At 43.0% G+C, this 21,134-nt stretch overlaps 1 protein-coding gene across 3 annotated transcripts in view; it reads left to right on the forward strand.

The window, feature by feature from the left end:
- The first annotated feature begins 5,868 nt into the window (after positions 1 to 5,868).
- Positions 5,869 to 21,134, forward strand: part of cacna2d1a (calcium channel, voltage-dependent, alpha 2/delta subunit 1a) — an 86,890-nt gene continuing 71,624 nt past the window's right edge. Inside the window, exon 1 of one of the 3 annotated variants that reach the window (XM_076722070.1) lies at positions 5,869 to 6,223. In XM_076722070.1, the coding sequence (XP_076578185.1) occupies positions 6,144 to 6,223 (80 nt within the window). In that variant the 5' untranslated portion in view covers positions 5,869 to 6,143. The remainder of the gene's footprint in view (positions 6,224 to 21,134) is intronic. The other 2 variants (XM_076722068.1, XM_076722069.1) reach the window with 2 other exon arrangements.

Consider the following 21,134-nt stretch of genomic DNA (forward strand, 5'->3'; position numbering starts at 1 on the left):
CTGCTGAAAAGCCATTATTATATCCTTCTGCGTGATTAAGTGCGGTGAACCATTAAGATGATGGTCCGCTCGAAATGAGTATGACATCATCACATGCTGAAGGCTTACGAGGTTGCAATAAAAATTTGCGGTTTGTGTCTTAGTAATGAATGGCGGCTGGGATTCCCGTCACTAAGGTTCAATTTATGACTATGTTTCACCGCAGGTATTAATCAACCTTAGACACTGCTCAAAATGTCAAGTCCCATCTGAAACCTGAAACCCGTCCAGTATGGTTTAGTGGTTCATATCTAAATACCTGCAAAGCAAACATCCCCTTCAGCTTCAGCTGCAACTTTGTGTTTAACGCTAATTAGCAAATGCTACCACGCTGAACTAAGATTGTGAAAATCATAATCATGATAGATGCTACACATCAGAGTGCTGGCCTTATGACTGTGAGCATGTTAACATGCTAACATTAGCATTTAGCTCGAAGCATGGCCGTGGCGAAGTCCAGCCTTGCAGAGTTGTGGACATGACCCTTGAGTCTAACAGTTGGTCGTATTTAACCTGCTGAACTGGAAAAGTAGCAGATATTCTGGTCTTATACAGGATACTGATTTTCAAATTTAATTTCTTCTGGGGTGATAAACTGCATGTACCAAACTGTTTGACATCCTAATACAATAACAGACAGCCCTGTTAGATAGCTGGAAAGCAGAAACCATCTGGACTTTGATTTAATGACCAGAGCTTTTTCTTGTTGGATTAAATTTGTTCTCCTGCCCCCAAAGTAGCACCTGGAAAATGTCCAGATGTTACACAGGCAGGGGTGTGCTATTACTAAGCGGTGACTAATGTTAGTGTCTTAATATGAGACGAAGCCAGATTCTGGAAACATAAATGTGAATTAAGCGTGCAGGACAGCCAGGCTAATGTCAAAAGATAAAGCTGTGGATCATGTAGTTTGGGCAGAGTGGAGACATGCCAGACAGGACCTACATTTGGTAGCATAAATAATACGATAAAACATTGACCAGAGCCACCTGTTAGGCTCCATATGTGACAGTTTACTGCTGTACATGTGACTAAAGCGAAGGCGTATTTTGTTTTCTTGCCACCAGTCACTCCATCGAGAATTAAAGTGTCTTTCAAATGACGACACGGATATGTATGAAATAAGAAACTTAATTTTGTGGGAAGGAACCAAGATTTTATAAGTAAAAAAGAATTGAACCAGACAGCTAAGACCCTTCATGTCTAATCACCTCAGATCCCCCCTGCAGCCTTCTTCCTGTCACTGGATGCCTGTTTCTCCCTGAGGCCCTGCTTCGCTGGGCCATAACTTCTCCTCCTGACAGAATAGCTTTCCCTAATAGTAATGTGATCAGTCAGTGCACAGAGGGGACTGAGGCTGCCCCTTGTCCCGAGTGAGACATCATATCACACACATTCGCCGTCACTTCTCTTTCACTGAGTCAACAAGGCACAACCATGCCGACTGTCACCGAGGAGAAGACTGTGGTGCAAGATTTTTTTTTTTTTTGGTGACCTACAAAAGCTTTTTGTGCCATTACTGATGATGATCAGTCAAAGGCAAAGATGTCCAAGAGCGACTTACAATTTGTAAAGTCACAGGCATGATGCATGTAAAAATATGGAGCTTCACTCATTCTTAGAGCCACAGTTTTGGGATTTTGATCTATACTCTCACGTCTACATGTAAATATGAAGCTTAAGTTAGCAGGTGATTAGCTAATAGGGGTATTTTCCACTTTTCCCAACTTTACCTTAAAAAAAAAACATAATTTCCTTTAAACTCCAGGGAAACTGTGTCCACCTAAACCTAAAAAACAGTGTTTTTTTCCATCATCTTCCATCATTCTTCATAGCGGTTGGATTTGACAATGAAGAACACACTGGTGTCAGCTTATACGGAGAGAAAACACATGTCCCGTCATCTTTGCCAAGAAGAGGCTCTGTGGGAGAGATGGAGATTAAACTTTAAACTGGGAAATAATTTGTTGCCAGGGTAACACACTCGCCCAGAAGAATTAATAAATGAACTGTGCTCGCAGCCTGTGGGGGGAGAGAAGGGGGGAAATACAGTATAAGGTAGGATTTTTGCATTAATGCAGTTTTTTTTCTCTCTTTCATGAAGGCTCAGCAGTATATGCATCAATTTGTTTGTGTTGCAAGATACTGAGAAATATGAGAGGATGTGACAGTGACAGTTTAACTCTGCAGACAGGAGTCAGATTTGACAGATGCTTCATCATATTGTATCATGCCACGAGGCTCGACTGCTCTCCGAATGCTTACAACCTTCATTTTTCCACTGATGTCAGCATGAAGACAACTAACCAAAAAAACAGAAGCTAATCACAAATGTAGGAGTTGGCTAAGAAGAACAGAAACACTCTGTGACTTCTCTACTTTAAAGTGTAATTATGTGAGAAATGGCCATGGGTGCATTTCCAATGTCATTTGAATAAAATGCAAAAGCTTTTGCCCTGCAAATGCGCTTTAATGAGCTGCTACATTTTGAGAAAATTAAACCTTATTATTAGGCAGCACTTCATCTCTGCTTTCTTGTTAAAAATGAGAGTTCAGGGGAGCTGGTTGAAACTGATTATTAATGGCTTAATGGGTGAGGTTCACACTAAAAAGGATGGTTTTCTAGTTTCTTAAAGGGCAACCAGTATTACAGACTGTGGTCTTGTCGGGTGGTGCAAAGTGAAAAGTCATGAAACATGTTTTAAATTGAAAATGCCCACTTGTAAGCTCATCTTTACTTTGACAGCAGTTTTCTGAGAAAAGTGCTTCAGTTACTTTGTCCTTCATTATACTGAGTGCTCGTCTCTCCTGTTTTGTCCTCCCTGTGCTGCTCTCATTGTGAACACACACGTGTGCGCTCGCTGGTTGGGAAAGCAGCAGCCTTGTGGCTCGGCTGTGAGGAGCCGGCGTGGAGACGGTGGAGAGGTTGCTAGGCGACGGCAATTCCCTGGACGGGTGGGTGGGGTCGCGGGCTGGTGATGGAGGCCACACCTGCTGCCCGACAGGCGCACACACACGCAAACACACACAGGCAAACATTCCTAATTCACTGAGAAGCACCAGCTTTACATCAACCCCGCTGTCGCTCTCCATTACACCTGCACTCTTGGCTTCACCTCTTCTGCTGCTCTTTTCTGGAAACATGACCTGAAGCAAACTGTACCTTAGTGGTCAACAGGTTCAGACACAAGAGCAGTGAACCGCATAGCTGAGACACCCAAAAGCTTCACGCAAAGCTGAATCTAACATGCCCCACAAAAGACATTGTGTGTGTTGCTAGTTTTTGACCAGATAACTAGTAATGGTTGACCTGAACACACTGCCTGGCACAGTAACCATCAGAGACGTTGCTCACGAAACATTTCATCTTTGCTTTTCCTGTTATGACAAGTCATGTGAGATGTCTACTGATCGTCGAATCTATTAAAAATCAGTTTCCTATTTATACATCCAGCAGATATCAGCATTCACCTGGTGTACGGAAGTCCAATATTTACTCTCCTTTCATCCCCGTTTTGCTCTCCACTGCCTCCTGATGAAAATATCTGGCTCTTTAGCTTCTAAAAGATCCATTATGTTCACCCGCTGGGTGCTAACTTTGTCTGTCCACTGTTTGTGGTTTGACAGGCTCCATAAGGAGGCTTTATCAGAGCATTTTTGTTGACGAGAGTGAACCAAAACCATAAAGTTGTGGGCTGTAAAATCAGAGCAGGGAGCTAAAAGATGTTCAAATACTCAATGGATCTGAGGGGGAACAGCCATTTGGTGATAAATTTCAATGGGTTTGTTACTACCAGAATCCTCCTTTAACATTACACGTAGTCTTTTGATCCATTGTTGACACAAGAATATTGATTATAGCTGCTTTAAGGATAAATACTACATAAAACCACACTGGGTGTCTGTAATCTGATCGTTTATGGGAACGGGACGTATTTAGTCAAACTGAATTTGCTGCTTTTGAGAAGCTTTTGTAAAGTAAACTAATCCCTGTGAAAAATCCCGTATAATCCTATTTAAGAGAGTGTTGCATTCGCTTGCCTGGTTCAAAAACAGAAGCAGCATGAGGGATTGCTGCTGGATTATTGTATGTGGCAACACATGGCCACAAAACTTCTGCTTTTTTTATAATATTTATTTATAATATTTTCAAAAAGTGGCTTGTAGCATTTTATTTTTTATTAACTGGTAATTTCCTCACTAAAGTGTGTTCATCTGTGTGCTCTAGTGCATCTGCAAACCATGTCTCCTCTTTATGTCTGGCTGACACTCTCTCCTAACTGAACCCACCTCCACCTCCGAGCCCTGTCCAGTAAGAGCTTATGGTTGTAGTGAAACCTGAGTCGGTGGGGCACGCACGGCCATTTGCACTGTAAATCTATTTGTGCCATTCATACAGCAGCAAGTGAACAACACTTAGCCTTGTCTGTCTGCTCTCAATAGCAAACAGTGAACTTTTATGCATGCACACATCCATATTCACTCCTCAACACAAACAAATTAAACTCAGGAATAATAACTTCAGGGTTCCATAATAAGTGAGGAGCTCTGAGGAAATTAGTCAGAGATTAGTTTTGTATCTGACAAGGGGCTTTGCAGAGAAAACTCATTAGAAAGTACAGTATACTGTATTCTTCTGGTATTTACCTTGCTGATTGGCCCAGCAAAGGGAAATGTCACTTCATATTAAGTTTGCCACAGTCCTTGGAGCAAGTGGAATTTATTATCAAATTTCTGCATAAGCGGATGCACTGCGCTGCTGCAAATTAAATGAAGGCTTATAATGATATACATAATAAAACAGAACCTTTATTAGATGAGAATCGTGGGGTTTCCTTGTGACGTTTGGCTGAATCTGACATGGACAGCAGTCATGTTGAGGGCCTGAAAGGGCTTTCAGCAACATGTGACCTAGCCAAGTTTTATCCGGACTCATATCCCACCTGGTTTGTGGTGTATATCCTTGTTATCAAGGATGCTGAGGAGGTAGAAGAAAGCCCTTCATTTATTAGAGAAGTGGCAAATGCATGCTTCAGGGGTGGAAATAACCGCAGGATGCAGAGCTTTGTTGCTGTAGAGAAACAGAAAATGTATTCTGAGGAAAATTCTTCTTGACTTGTTTTCCCTGTGATGATAGTTAGCTGGAGGTCACATGAGGTTGATAAACAGTGACCTGTCCGTTAATCTGACTGAGAAGTGCAGACAGTAGACAGGAAGGCGGCTGCACGGTGGTGAGCGGTGGCGAGCCGGTGTTGGTGCCAAGTGTCCGGCGCTTGATAAGCCTGCAGCGGCGAGAGAGCCGTGCGTAATTGTTGCTGTGTGCGGTGGGAAGAGAAGGCGCCCGCCGGAAACCCATTTGTGCGTCAGGAACACACACACCAAAAGAAAAAAAAAAAAAGAAAAACCCAAAACAAAACAAAACCACACACACTGTAAAAAATGTCATTCACAGTAACCCACACTTCAAAAGTGTCCATGTTATGCCATCTGGTGTCATTTTTAATTTTCTTGAGCGAGGAATCCGGAGCAGTGGACTTAATTTGTTTAATTTCTCCACTTTTGTCAGGATTTCCACCGAAATGATCGTCTAAACTCTCCTGAGCAGAACACAGATATACGTTCAGGAAAGGACACTTAATTCAAATTAAAATCCTGGAGAAATGACTTAAAGACCCCCCCCCACCTCCACACACTCCCCCACGTGTTTAACAGTGAGAGCCTCTCTGCCAAACGACGGCTCGGATGTTTTTTGCAGTGTGCGGAGTGGCACCGCTCTGCCGGCCAGGCTGAGGCTCTCACTGCGCCCTCCCCTTTTCTCCTTTTATTTTTTGACACACGCCGTAGATCTGCTCTAATAGCCTATCGCAGTTTGAGACACTCACTTAACAGTCACACACATACGGCTGAACCCAAAAAAAGCACACTCCTCAACTCCGCCGGTGGGGGGGACATAGCGACCAGATGAGATTTGTTTCCAAACGCGCACCGATGGCGGTGTGAGGCGTTTGGCTGAGAAGTACGCACGGCGCTGTGGATTGGTGAAGCGTTTGTTTTGTGCATCTTCTTCCTGTCTGGATCCCGGTTGAGGGGAATTAAGCAAAGCGATGGATTACTCAGTCTGCCTACTTTTACTCCTGTCAACCATTTCGTCTGTGTCGGTCGGACAATTCCCAACAGCTCAGATGTGAGTACAGCTTCAAAACAGCCTGTTGGCTCCCCCAAGTCTTGGATAATATGCGGTGTAGCAGAAATGACATCTGGGGTTTTCTTTTCTGATAGTCACATACGTAAAAAACACACACTTAAAGCACTAAAATACAAATGTGCTAAGGTTTATATTCCGTTTAAAGTGGGTGAATTGCAGTTGGTGGAACATTATCCTCGAAGCGGCAGCAGCAGCAGCAGCAGAAAGCGACCCCTTCTTGCCAAGTGATGATGATCGCACATTACTTGGGATACAACTTTACCTTGTGAAACGTGATCTTTAAAGCTGCTCTCCATTTGTTGCCAGCTCGCCGCAGCGCGACATGTGGCTTGCTGTCAAATGAATCACCCCGGGAAGGTAGACTGAGGTCTGAATGCGGCTCAGGGCTTCCCAAACTTTTCCTGGAGCATCTCTACACACGCAGATTCGCTGTTAGTGCACAGTTGAGAGTTTGTCTGAGGGATCAGTGTTTGACAGATTTGTTTGTGGATAAACCTTATTTATTTAGCAGAACATGACAGCTGATGCTGAGTCTATCAGAGAACTGCCCCTCCTGAGTTGATTGACAGCAGCAATTGAAATAATATTAATAAATAAATGTATTTTTTTTAAATGCCAAACAATCACAGGCTCCAGCTTCTGAAGTGTGAATATTTGTTGGTTTTCTGTCCTCTGTGACTGTGAATTGAACATCTCATTTTGTGACTGTTCAGAGTAAACAAGCAACATTGAAAGGTCACATGGGCTCTGGCAACTTGCCACGGACGTTTTTCACTCTTTAATGGACCAAAAACTGACCTGATTAATCAAGAAAATGATATGGCAGAATAATCGATGATGTAAATAACTGTTAGCCGCTGCCCTGAAATCAATTGGTAGTGGGCTTAAACTAGAATTTCTCATTTTTCTGGAGACCATGTGGGCAACGTGCCCAGACTTCTCTTGAAAAACTTGTGTTTTCTAAGACTCTCACACAGATCTAACTTTGGAGTCATCTGTTTTCACTCAGTATTTCAGTTATTTGTTTATGCACTAATACTTTTAAATCCATAATATTCTAATTTCTGACATGCAGGCTTGCTGTTACGCTTCGCAGTCTAATTTATTGCCAAAGTCTGGGTATTTTTGCCTCCACCTGTGAGCTGCAAACTCTCCGCTGGCCCTGCAGGATGGGTTGTGAACTTGAGATATGGTCGAGGTATCAGTGTCACTGTCTATATTTGACTCCCACCCTCTATATTTGCAGTGCAACATTAATAGATGTAACACATGATATATCCTCAGTCACAGGAATACAGTTCCTAAATAAACGTGTAGGTGGGCGACGCTGCACCTCACACTTAATCAACAGGTTTAAGATATTCCAGATGGTTCTAAGGGAGGCAGGACTACAGCGTTTTGTTTTGAATGCTGCCCAAGATCGGTCCCCAAGAGAGGTGGTGAGCCGTGATGGCACTCAGCCTAATGGCCGAGTGCAATGATGTCAGACTAGCAGAGTGGCCTGCCCACGCCCTCTATTTCATGGGCACTAAGTGGATTGATCTGTGGGTTGTGGACATGATATTCACACAGGCTTGGCGAGCTGCAGACCCACTTTCACTGACACAGTTGACTTACGGAGTAGAACTGGCAATTTGTCAGGAAAAACAATATTAAAATTCACAACAAGATTGGCAAGAGCTCTTTGCTTGAATTAGGCAAACTTCATTTAGTAGAAGAGACGATGCCAGAATCAAACTGGAAAACACTCAGCTCACGCAGCCTCTGTTTTGACATCTCCTTCTGAGCCATAACTAATCATGACAATTTCTTGCTGTGGAGGAAAGTTTCAGTGCTAAAAAGTGTCTTAAACTGCGAAACCTCTCATTCTCATTCTCACTGCACCCCTTGTTGTAACTGCAGCTGGTCTCACTCCGCGTGTGCTATTGTGTGATGGTGATTTTGAGTGACAAGCTTCAAGTTGATTCCTCAAGGTGAAAGTTACAGAGACAAGCAGTGAAACTAGAAGGGCAGGGATGGAGACGGACCCGGTGTGTCCTCCTTCAGGAAATCCACAAAGGTGGATGAGCAAGGTCTTAAGCAACTCAGTGTTTTGCGACAAAAAAACAAATTTGCATACAGTATGTGCGCGCTGGCATTGCCGTGTTCTTTCTGTCTTTCGTTCTCACCTCCCTGTCTCATGGCTTGAAGTGTGACTGTATCTCTGGGCTCCATCTCCAGCCTCACATGCCAGCATCTGTCCGCTTCAGATCTTCATGTCCCCTCTCTTTCTCGCGGCCCTCCCTCCATCCCTTCTCACTCTCTTTCTCATCGCTCTCCCTTTCAGTCATGTTCATTCGCTGTCCATCTCCTTTTCCATCCGACTCCTTGTGCATCTCTTTATCTCTCTGTCCTCTCTTCTTTTCTTCGTTGCCCGAAGGCGGATGATTAACATCATCGAATCTGAAATGCAAAGTCTGATGTCATAGACTGTGCCCCAGAGATCTTGGCGCCAGCTAGCACATTGAGAGATCAGGGGAAATAAAAAGAAAAGATATAGATGGACAGAGGATGAGAAAATCCAGACTGCTTGGCCTTCTTGATCCCATATGTCTGTTGTTTATGGACATTTTGCTGCATAAATTCTGCATGTCTACTGTTTACTGTTACCACGCTTGCAGCCAAAAACACAAGACACATCCAAATGTTGTGTCATCCCGTGCCAGGGCATTGTGCTGAAATCAGCCACCCAATCCAAGACTTGATCATATGCTTCTTTCTAGCTTTTGCTTTAGTCACTGAAAAGACATATTTTGTCTCCATCTTCCCTTTTCCTCAGTTTCTGTTACCCTCTGCTCCATTTCTCCCATTCTCACTTGCTTTCTTTCTTTTTTTTTTTTTTAAAGGCTAACTAGATTTCATGCTCAACCAGCTAAAGAGCCACGCTTCTCGTGTTCGCAGCCTCGTCTCTGGCGGTCAGTAGACATAATGTGAGGAGGCGCTGCATCTAAACACAGAGCAACACGGGCAGCAGGAAGAGTGTAAAGATACATGCATATGAATATGCAGCAGGTATGAATTCTGAACAAATGAGATCCAGACATAGAGGAAGACAAGGCCACAACACTTGAAGGAATAGTTTGACTTCTTGGAATATATGCTTTCTTCCTGCAGACAGAGCCAGGCTTGCTGTTTCCCTTGCTCTTTATGCTAAGCTAAGCTAACCGCGTGCTTGCTGCAGATTCATATTTACCAAATAGATGGGATTGTCGTGTTGATACAATAAGCACATTGCCCCAAATTTCCATCCTATCCCACTTTTTATTCAAACAAGTGAGAAAATCTGCCATTCATGTGAGGATATTCGTGTCATTTCCCTGTTGGTAGTTTCGTTCTCTGCCTCGCTTTGTCTTAGATGATGTCTTTTTCTCAGTCTTGACACTTGTTTCACCCCAGTGGCTTGTAACGAATATGGCTCTGTTCCCACTTGAGGCTACCCATACGCATCTTATTTCATGGCCAAACATCCTCTGGACCCCAGATGCTTGGATGCACTGCTACTGAGCACTCCAGTCATAAAATGTGACAGATTGCATTAGTAAAAACTATACAAAAATGCACATATAAAGAAGACAATCACGACTTTAATCTGCAATGCTGTGATCAGACTGGAGCTGTGATTTAAATGTTGGCTTGCTTCAATGACACTTTTACTCACTTTGTGTCATTGTGGTTCTAGATGATTTGAACCAGAATATGTGCCTATGTCCTCGAAAAATCATGCTGGCTGTAATCACAGTGTTCCTACACACTGTATATATATATTTATATATGTATATTAACCAATATATTTACAATTTCAGTGTTTTTTTTTTTCAGTGGAAAAAGCTCCAGGCCTTGTGTCTCGGTTGAATCACAGAGCCTTGATCTTGTTTCTTGCTTTGGGAGAGACGCAGAGATTTAAAACGTCTCATCTAATATAATTGAGGAATGAAAAAAGCAGCCGATAAATTAGCTTTTCCTTCAACTTTTATTCCGGTGTCAAATCTAACTTGGAGTATGACACTGATAATACCGGGAGGTTTGAAGAGGATGAATCAAATGTAATGAGCAGATGGTAATGATCAGCCTGTCTAGGGTTTCCTTGGCTGTGATTTGCACCTCGCCGCCACCAGGGAGTTGCTAGCAGGTATTTCAGGAGGCCTTGAGACAAGCAGCTGGTGGCTATATCTGTTACACACACATGCACAGATCTGTGCCTATGGATAATGCTTGCTCTGCACTCTCACTTTATTTCCTTTCACTCTCTCTCTCTCACAGTTTTTCTCTCGCTCTTTTTTCCCCATCATTCCTGCTCTTTCCCACTCGTATTATCCCCCCAGTCCTCTTCCTCTTCCTCCTCCTCTCCCGCTCACTCCCCTTTGCCCCCATCTCAACCCCGGCTATTTTTAGACACGCCTCTGTCTATGTTTGGAGAAGGTACGTTGAGTCAGAAATAGGTAAAGACACAGGACACAGGGGTGTTGAGTGGCAAGGGGCTTCCCATAAATCCCCCCTCCACTGAAATTTTGTGGACCCTTTGCTTGCGTGTGGCCTCTGAGTGTTGCTTTAGTATTTGGTTTGAGTTTCTCCTCTTGAGAAAAAGTCATATCCCCCTGTATATGAAAAGAACATTCGGGAGTAACGGAGCAGCCCCGGTGCTGTGTTACTTCCCCACAACCCTTTGGCACATGGAAATTCCCAAGAATTTTCCATTGCAGCGTTTCCCAGACAACCTTGGGAATAGCTAACAGCTGTTTGGTTTGGAGGCCTGTCCGCTACAGGAAGCACATCTGTATACCGTAATATAAAGCACGGGGAGTGTAGTTTTAAGGCTGTGCTGTAAATCATGTGTCACTTCCTTATTTTAATGGTTTATTTATTTATAAGCCGTTTGTAAGGACAGTAAGAAAGAGTCTAATCAATAGTAAAGTAAAACATTGTGTGATAACAATGTGAACCACATGGAGGTAAAACAGAGTGCGAGATACAGAAGTCAGAGATATAACAGAGTATGAGAAAACCAAACCCTGTGGCTAATCTCATCCTCAGCTTTTTGTATCTGTCATCTGATGTCTTTTAAGTTCATGATCAAATATTTGTCTGTGTGCTAAGAAAATACTGTCACTGCTGCGGCTCATAAAGACGTTTTATAACCTTCTGAATACTCCAGAAGTGTATTGTTAAGCTCAAAGCAAAGCAGACAAGAACAATGTGAGCTGTAATGAAAAATGCGTGTTCACATTTTTTGCAGAGAGTTAGATGAGAAGATTGATATCACTCCAATTACAGTATGCTAAATATGATGGTATGCTGCATCCAGCAGCTGGTTAGATTAGCTTAGCTTAAGACAGGAAACAGGGGGAAATGGCTAACATTGCTGTGTGTTAATTAAGCATAAAGATCACTCAATATAAAAACCAGCAGTAATTACAGAAGTGTCCACCTGCTAATTTTGAAATAAAACTTTCCCAAAGATATCTGGAAATGTGGTAAAGGACTTAACAAGTCAACTTATCCTCATCACACTAGAGGCGTGAAGTGCTAAAAATATCCGTAGTGAGCCATGATGAGCCCATCTGATGTGTAATATTTTGACAGAGACACAGAGAAAAGTGGCCCCATGATGGCCTGTGATGGCTTCTCTTGAGCGACTTAATGGAGTTGTATTGCAGCGAAAGAGCTGTTAATTCCAGACTACACTACACAACACTACTACACTACACTGGACAGCGTGTGTAGCCATCAGGGAGACCGGTACTCAGTCCAGCGCTAACAGTAGTCTGCCTGTGTAGGCGTCTAGATTGACGTTAATTGGACATTTTGGCCAGGGGGAGCTCTCTAATATCTCTATTTATACACATTGTCCAAGTTTGTGTGTGTGTGTGTGTGTGTGTGTGTGTGTGGTGAGGCAGCGGGGTAGGGTTGATGTAAGGGTGGATGGATAGAGAGTTTGCTCAGAAAGTGTGAAGGTGACAGCGATGTGGAGGTTTAGTCATTTGAGCGGAGTTCAAAATGGCATTTAGCAGAGAGAGAAAGACCGCTGGAGGGACGAAGATGAGCAAGAGGAGGACAAACAGTCAAATTTTAAACAGAATAGCATTTTATAATTTTCTAGAGTCATTTGAAAGACTGAGGGATTGAAAATAAATTATATGTGAATGATATTAAAGTGTGAGATAAAACCTTATTGTACAAACTCTAATTCTATGTGGAGTTGCGCCGCATTCCCCATTGATCTCTAAAGGCTTTTTTATGTTAGAGATTGCAGTTTTTATCCACTGCTTGACAGAGATGTAAAATAATAGTACACTAAGTACTTGGTCTCAGTTTAGTCTTCTCTAAATTTAAGAGTCATTACATCTCTTATCCAGACATTTCTTTGAAGAAATCATCACAAAACTATACCAATATTCATTACAGTACATGCAAGGTGAGCAGTTCTCAGTACCAAATTTTGCCCGTGTGTAATACTCATTTAGGTATTGTTCTTTATTCTAGCATTGTGCTGGAATCTCACCAGCAGGTGTGATCGCTCTGCAGCGAGTGCAAACACTTGCAGGTGTCACAACAATTTAGTTTCCTCTGATTTAATGTGTCCAGACACCTGCTGGGAGAGGTGATACAATGGGAGCTGTTAGTTCCGTCAGGACGTATATGGCTTTTGACATGGAGGGTGTGGACGAGGCAGACTTGCTGCTAGGGGGACGGCGAGTCAATCCCAGCTAGCCGTGGTCCAGAGTGTGAGGTCAAACGTGGGCAAGGGTAGGAGGAGAGTCTGACCCCCGGCCCTCTGTGGCAGTCCCTGTTGCCAGTGGACAGACAGCTTAGATAACCAAGTGGCCTGGTCTGACTCCGTCCACAGACATTTCTTGGAACGGAAATGAAAGGTGAATGAATAATGAATGCTTTTTTATTTAATATAATTCATTTATTGATGAACTGAGCCATGCCAATCCAAGGGATGACATGTTCCAACAGGGTCCCAAGATGTTAAGAGACAAGCACAAAACTTGTGACATTAAATTAGAAAAGCGTATTTTCCTCCTCCACAGGGAGGCCAAAGGTTCTCTCACCTTCAAGGTTGGTCATTATATTCACTGTGCTGCTGCTGCAGTGATGAAACATAAATTGTACCATTCTGATAATAATTAGATTTGGACACATTTTGCTCGTTCTTAAACGTTGTGTCATATTTTGTTGCTTCACTTGTGGTTTAGATTACTTAATTTCATTACAGCCGAAGTCGAGTTAACCATAGCAGAAGAAGAGGGTGCAACGAGATGACGCCATTAAAAGGTGGAATGGAAAAAGTTAATTATTCAAAATGATCGCAGTCAGCTCTGACAGGAGGTTACGTAATAACTATGACAGGTCTAGTCTGAGTTATTTTCTTTTATACAGTAAATGCTTGTGGTGTAGCTTCAAAATCAGGCAGAGCACAACAAGTCAATACAAAGCTGTTTGTGTGTGGCCGTAAGTCCGCCAGTTAAGTCAGTCCCATCGGAATCAGCTTCCTGCAGCCCACACCTGCTCTATATCAGTGCATGATTGCACACCAGCACCGCCTCGTCATTTGGTAATGATCTCATACAATGTCTTGTCAGCTCTTCCGCACCTGTAATACACCCTCACGTAAGTGCTCGATAGAGCGTGGAAAATACTGTTGTCAAGGCTTCACAAGGCTTCTTAAACACTGCTCTTCAGATCGAGGCAGGGGGGCCATGGTAAAACGCTCTGACTGACTTGCTAAGAGGAAAATGCTAGAAGCGAGGCTGAAACATCAATAACGTCTTGCCATGGAAGATAATGAGGCCGAGAGACACTTACAAAGCCTGCAATTATGGTGTTATTGACCTCAATAAAAGAGAAGATACAGTATCATCACTTGTCTCCTTTGTGAGAGGGGAGGAGGACAGAGAATTTCTGGCATTATGAGTTCATTTAGAGGAAAAATGGGAAGCATTAGGTGGCGAATAAGGCCATTAATTATGTGGAGTTTGCAAGATGAAAATGTGAGCTTTCAGCAAAATAATGAAAACAAGAAAACAGTGCAACATTATACAAAACAACAAACAGATAGTGGAGTAAGAGAGGTGGAAGGAAAGAGGGAAAAGAGAAGAAATGAAGAGGATGGGCAGAGATGGAAGGAAGGGTCAAAGCAATGCAGGGAAGGAGAAAGAAAGAGAGCTATGGGTGATAGATTTACCCAAAACGGGTGAAGGGAGTGTCAGAAAGTATGGAAAAGACATGAGCAGAAGCAGAATGTGACTGTTTGTCTTCCACAAAGCTCTGTCAGGCTCGCTGCTTATTAGATGCCTCGCCTCGTAGCCAGAGCTCTTAACTATCCCCCGGTGGCTCAATTACATCCACGCTGCCATCCTCAAACATCCCTGTCTCTTTTCGTGCATCCCCTCTGCTTCCTGTAATGATGTCAGCCTTGTCTCTCTCTAAGAACAGATTAGAAACCCAAATTACTGCTATCAGAGGAGGATTTAAGGTTTCAAGCTGTCTCCCAATGTTGGAAACCACGACATTTCAACATGATGAGACGGGGAGGAAAAAGGACGGCGTTTGTGCGTTGGCTGTCGGAAGCTTCTTCTCTGACAGTTTCGATGGTATTAAGAGATCAAATGTGGATCCGCAGACTTGGTTCTGAGTATAAAAACATGAGGATGTTTACAAGACGGGAGGGCGCTGGAGTGGAAACTCTGAGATTGGATGCTGAGCCCTGGATTCTTGCGACTGCTCTGCACGTGGGCAAGCCGGGCCTCAGAGCCGGCGTGAGGCTGACTTTTCAGGAAATCAGTCGAAATGATGCAGCATTCAACTTTGCTGGATCGATTTTATGGACTTTTAGTGGCTGGGGGTGTTTACGTGGTGTCAGTTTTATCCCTCGGAAATAAACAGAAGAAAACAGAAAATGCACTGACTAGTTGAAAAGCTGTGGAAATAACATGGGCGCACTTGAAAACCTCTGCTGCTGGGAGACAATGTAAGGTCACGGTGGAAAAAAAAAAAAGAGATGTGCTTCTCCCTCGATGTATTCCTTTCTCTTCCACTGTTGATCAAAGATATGGCACGCACGCTGCATGAAATTAGACTTTTCATTCCATGAGTTTCAGTGGAGATGAGAAGACTTGAGGCAACTACTGCCTGCTAACCAGCGAGACGTGAAAAAGTGTTTTATGACAAACTGTTCCAATACTTTGACAGCCCAAAGCATAAGAATACAGTCTACAGGGTATTTATTTAAAGTTCCCTCCCTGCTTTCTTTCCAGAAATGACATAGAAATAAGTTTGGTATGAAAGTACAGGAAGGAAAAGCTTAAAGGTAAAATCTTCCCAATCTTCTCTCCATGAACTCCATCTGGGAGCTATTTTTTAAAGTTGGATTACAAACTCTTTCAAACCCCTTGTGACAGCGCAACTGTTTTTATCTAAACCTTGAATGGAGGTAAAAGTAGAAGCAAAGTATTAGTCAAGGACAGTTTGAGGTCAGCTTATATACCTAAAAAAACAACTTGGGTCTCATTTTCATAGTTTTGGCTCATTTCTGAGTCATTAATTCTACAAACACGATGACAATCTAAGTGGGCAGCTGGGCGAGAAACGAGCATCCAGAGGATCCGACGGGGTGTGAACAAGCCAACAGTTCGGCCATTTATCTATTTTCTGAGTACTCTGAGGACTTCTCGTCCATGATGGCGAAAAAGCTTGAAACAAACACTTCAATCTTGTAATCATTGTGCTGTCTGTCTTTGTTTTCGCTTCCAAAATAGTTTGTTTATTGTGGTTTGGAAAAAAGACTGCCTGATTGTCTGACTGCTCGTCTCTTGTGACTTCTTTATCCATGGAATGAGAATGATGGCCAAAACACGGAAAATAAGACCCAAATTCAAATCAACCAGATTTATCCTTTAAGTAATTAAATCCAGAATGTGAATTGAAGCTGCTCTTCCTGGAACAGCCTTGACTTATCTTTCGATCTAAATGGTCTCCTGATCAGTTGGACCCAAGAGACTTAAGTATTTATCATTTCTGAGTGTTGAAGCATATTCACTTCCCAAGCTGATTGTCCTACAAGTGTGTTATCCCTGCTTAAAGTGAATCAAACGGCTGCACAGCAGCTAAAGGCCAGAGGCCGGGCTTTTGAAATGCATAAACAGAGGGAGAGCAGAACGTAAACGGCCTCCCCGGCAGTCACACACAGCTTGGCCGGAGAGGTTAATGTGTTCAGAAGTAAGACAGCCGTGCTCTTAATGCTGAGTCATGCTCTCTATTCTGGGATTGTGTCCACTTTTCTGTGTTCACCCCTCAGATTGGACAGTGTGCCGCTAACTGGCAGAGCGAGGCTGTTTGTTGGTCTTCTAATGGTGAGTCAGGATGTTCAAATCAAGTTTTCCTTTTTTTTCATCTCTCTAAGGTGGCAAATAAGGATGAATAGGTCTCTTACACAGGTAGTACTGGATGGTCAGGCTTGTTTTATCTTCCTCCGTGTATTTCACCTTATTCATTTTAAATTTTAAGATAATAGAAGGACTTACTTCTGCATTACAAACCAGCACTATACTAACTTAGTGCAGCTCATCGTAACAACATGTTCATGGTAATTGCTTCAAATTTCCAACATTGGTAATCTAAGCAAGCTGATGAGCTCTATCACCTCACAAACTGGACAGTCTGTAGGCTGGATGTCAATAAATATTGCTATTGTGGGGCAGTTCAACAAGCTTCAAACACATCATTGGCATACTCTGTCATCACATTATAAAGTTGTTATGGCTGACTTTCTTGCACATCCAGCACATGGATCCATGTTTCTGGCAACCTGATGAATGGAAGTTCAATATTCACTCACCTTTTATCCCTTTAATCTCCATCAACTTTTGAGGGACATATCTGGTTCTTTTGCTGCTAAAAGCTACACTAATGTTTAGCTTGTCACTAATTTTGCTGTCTGTTGTGTGGTGCTGAGCAGGTAGCGTCCATTGGATTTATTACCCATAGTTCTTTTACTCGTTGTTCATGCAAAAGTATTGATTCGTGCAGCTTTAAGCTTTAGCCCTGCTAATTTCCTTGCATTGTCATGCTGTGGTCCCTCACTCTGAATGGTGGGCTATAAAACACACATGCACAAAAGGGTCACACCCAGTTCATTACATTAAGAGCTTCTGCAAGAGAGATGCACCTGTCCTGGTGACCTTTGACCCCAGGCAACCCCCTACTGCCCTCTGAAAGACTCACTACTCTGGTTACATGCAGACGTTGACACACATGTGCACACGAGTACATGTGACAGGTGGCCTAAGGGAGGCAGCTTCTTTTCCACTCATTAGAGGGATGGAGGCTAAAGGGGGAGGGGTACTGATGTGCACCCATCAGCCACACATAGGTAAAGCACAAAATAGACACATGCTCATTCACAGGAGTTGAGGAATTGTTATTATTTTTAATTGGTCTGCAGAGTTTTGGTGTGGTACTATCTGTGGTAATATTGGCACCGCTCACCAGCAACCTCATCTAATTTCACACCATTTAACTCACTGGCAAATTTGTGCTCGTGACTGAGGACATGGAAAGAACTTGATGAAATTTTAATGTCATCTTTTCAGCGCCTGTGCCCTCATATCAGAGAGTGTGTTTGTCTAAACTCCAACCATGTGTGTCTCCAGCTCTCTGCAGCCAGTGAACCTGTGACGATCTGTACTGGACGCACTGCTTGAGTCACATTTCACAAACAACATGCTGAGTTAGACAGGTATCAGAGCGTCTCATCTCAGCTCTGACAAGTATGTGCATGCGCGTGTCAGACCGTGGCTCATTTCCAGCTCCATACAGGAAAATGTGGTGTAGTATCACTTGGGAGTTTGCAGTACTGGACTTTGCCAAATGGTCAAACACAAGCTGCAACATATGGGCATTCCTTCAGAGTCCTAGCAAGCACTAGCAGTCGTCTGTATCACTGTGAGGACTGAGGATGGGATTATGTTATGTTCCTCACTTTAAAACAGCAGCTATGTTGCCAACTTCCTGTCTAGCCTAAACAATGACCAAGGGAATGGGAGACTGAGAGTCCGGAAGTGCTGCTGATTTTATAATCTTGTGCCAACAAAGTATCATGTCGCACAAGTTGTGATTCAAGAGTTTGCCAGTGTCCTTATGTGTTTAACGTTAAAACTTAACCTTCCCTATGATAGGATACCCTATGTTGTCCTTGTCCTAGTTTACCTACATTTTGTTGTTGTTTGGTAATAATGTGAGCTTTTTTTTTTTTTTTTTTTAGCTGTTAGCCTGTTTGCTGCTATGAAGCAAAGTGTTTAAAGACAATTGGCAACACGATAATAAACACTGCATTAAGAGTAGTGCTTTTCACTTGCATCCTTGTGGTGCAACCAAACATTGACACAGCTTTAATCGTTGAGTCTGGGCTAAATTGAGAGAGAACTTGCATATTGCTGGTGCAACAGGCTACAGTCATTTTCTGTTTAAATTGAGGCTTTAGAACCTAAGATATCTTGAGCTTTAGTCACAACTACGGGTTCCAAAAGCACTGGATCCTACATTTCCCATAATGCAAATCAGTAGCGCCTTTTTAGACCTTCCCCACCTGGTAAACACAGTGAACTGGTAACGCCCTCCAGAGCCACAAAAGACATTGTTTATCTGTTTTCACAGGCTGGGTAGTGCCCAGTAGGACAGTAGTAGTAGTAGGTGTGTAAAATTGATGGAGTGCCCCTTGAATTCAGTCATCACAGCAGAACAGTGACAACAGTAAATTCCAGAGAACAGCACCCTGGGAGCAGGATGAAACAGGATCGTAAGAAAACTGGACTTACTGTACCTTTCATAGTGTTGAAAAAGGGGGAAAAGGGGGCTTCGACAATTGCCTGTCAGAAAAAAACAGTCTTCCTCATAAGTGGGTGATATTAATGACTGAATGAGACAAGTGTGAGAGAAAATAGGCTTGTAATGCCAGCAGGTCTCTCACTTGGCTGAGCATCACATGGGTCCTCTCATTTCCAGCCCTGCAGTCTAACTGCTTTAGCCGAGCGGCTCTACAAGCCTCACCAGCCATTTTGGTGGCTTCCTTCCTTTCCGTGTTGCCCCCCTCTCCATTCCCCTAAGGAAATGGGGAGAGGGAGTGAGAAGGGGACAGAGTCAGAGCTGAGCATGGGAGGGGATAATGATGCTATCTAATTTTTCCATGTTTTGCTCCAAGTTTCCATTCTCTCATCGAATGCTTTTTTGTGCTTTTTTAAACGCTTGTACTCAAAAACAGTGAACTCTGTCATCAGTTACAAGGAAGCCACTCATCCTGATGTCATGCAAGGAATTTATGCCTTTTACTGATAAAAGGGAGATGGTTAGTTGTGGACGTGGCTAATCAGCACACTTCTCAGCCTCTCAGTTTTTACCCAAGAGATTTTAGATTCTATCAAACCAAAATCAGAGTTTGAAAAGTAAGTTTGCCATTAGCAGGGAGTTTTATTATATTACAAGCTGACCTCATGTAGGAACACCCAAGCTGCTGCAGACAAGTGAGGGGACTGATTACTTTAACCACAACTAGTGTTGTAAGCCACTCTCCCTGGATCATGTTTTATTGTAGCAGTGCTCTCCTCATTAGGGATGAAGCTGTGCAAACACAGGATTAGTGTCAGCTAGTTGATGAACAGAGCTGTCTATATCTACAAAGTTGGATCAGCAGCTCTAAATACCTCACACTTACAGTGGATGTGATGAGAATATGATGTGGTACGCTCAGAAACGTGGTAAGGATTAATTGTTAATGGGGTGTTGAACATTCAAAGACACTTGTTTAAACAGTGGAAGAATCAGTTCTTCTTGGATGAAGCATAAATACACACCCACACACACTCACACTTTTCGCATTAGACACCTGCTGTAATGACCCGCCCTTCTTTCTTAAGGCCAACTGGGCTTATTTGATAAAGTCAGGTGCATAACAACCATAATACACACCTGCTGGCTATGGTTAGTGGACCTTGACCCTGGAACTGGCTCAGCGTGAATGGCAACTATGGCTCTCAAACATTAGTTCACTTTGAAGTCATCTGCGAGGCATTAATGCAAGTGCATTTGATTGTATGGGGGACAGGAAGGGCCATGTGTTGACCATCCTATATCTGCCCTCAGCTGTCCACACATTTCCAGAGTAAGGTAACTATGCTCACGTTACACTGTATTTTTTTTAAATAAGATAACATAGATGGGGTTCGTGTGTCAGGGGCCGCTCAGTAGCGTGGAAGGTGAAGAGGTTAATTCACACTGTGGGGGAGAAAGGGTAATTTTCTTTATGGATTATGTCATGTATATTTTATTAGCTGTTGTCAAAGAGCTGGGGGGAGGGTTTGTTGGTGTACTTACAGTGTATTGTTTCCAGAGGGTTCAGAACATGTTATGTGTCGCTGAGCAGCAGGAGGTTGACAACAGTGGTGTGGTGGCAATGTGGGTTTTATTACATGTGGACATTGCTTTTGCATAAAGATTTCTACATCAGCACAGAAGTTCTTGAAGTAGAGCTTAGTGGAGAATGACTACAGTTCAGTGATTTTGCTCAGTAAAGTAATAGTTTGACATTTTGTAGATGTGCTTGTTTGCTGTCTTGTTGAGCGTGAGATGAGTCTGATCTCACTTCCATGTCTGTATGTCAAATATGAAGCTTCTGCCGGCAGTTTGTTAACTTAGCTTAGCACAAACACTGGAAGCAGTTAGCCTAAACCAAAGTGTAAAAACAACACGTTTGGCACCCTGACTAAAAGTACATGTGATGTTTTAAGTTTGGTTTTGTGTGACTGCTCGTAGGCAGATTTTGCTAACATTTGACAGAGCCAGGCTAGCTGTTTCT

The sequence above is a fragment of the Chaetodon auriga genome, chromosome 22 (genome assembly GCF_051107435.1).
Source record: "Chaetodon auriga isolate fChaAug3 chromosome 22, fChaAug3.hap1, whole genome shotgun sequence".
NCBI classification, from domain to species: domain Eukaryota; kingdom Metazoa; phylum Chordata; class Actinopteri; order Chaetodontiformes; family Chaetodontidae; genus Chaetodon; species Chaetodon auriga.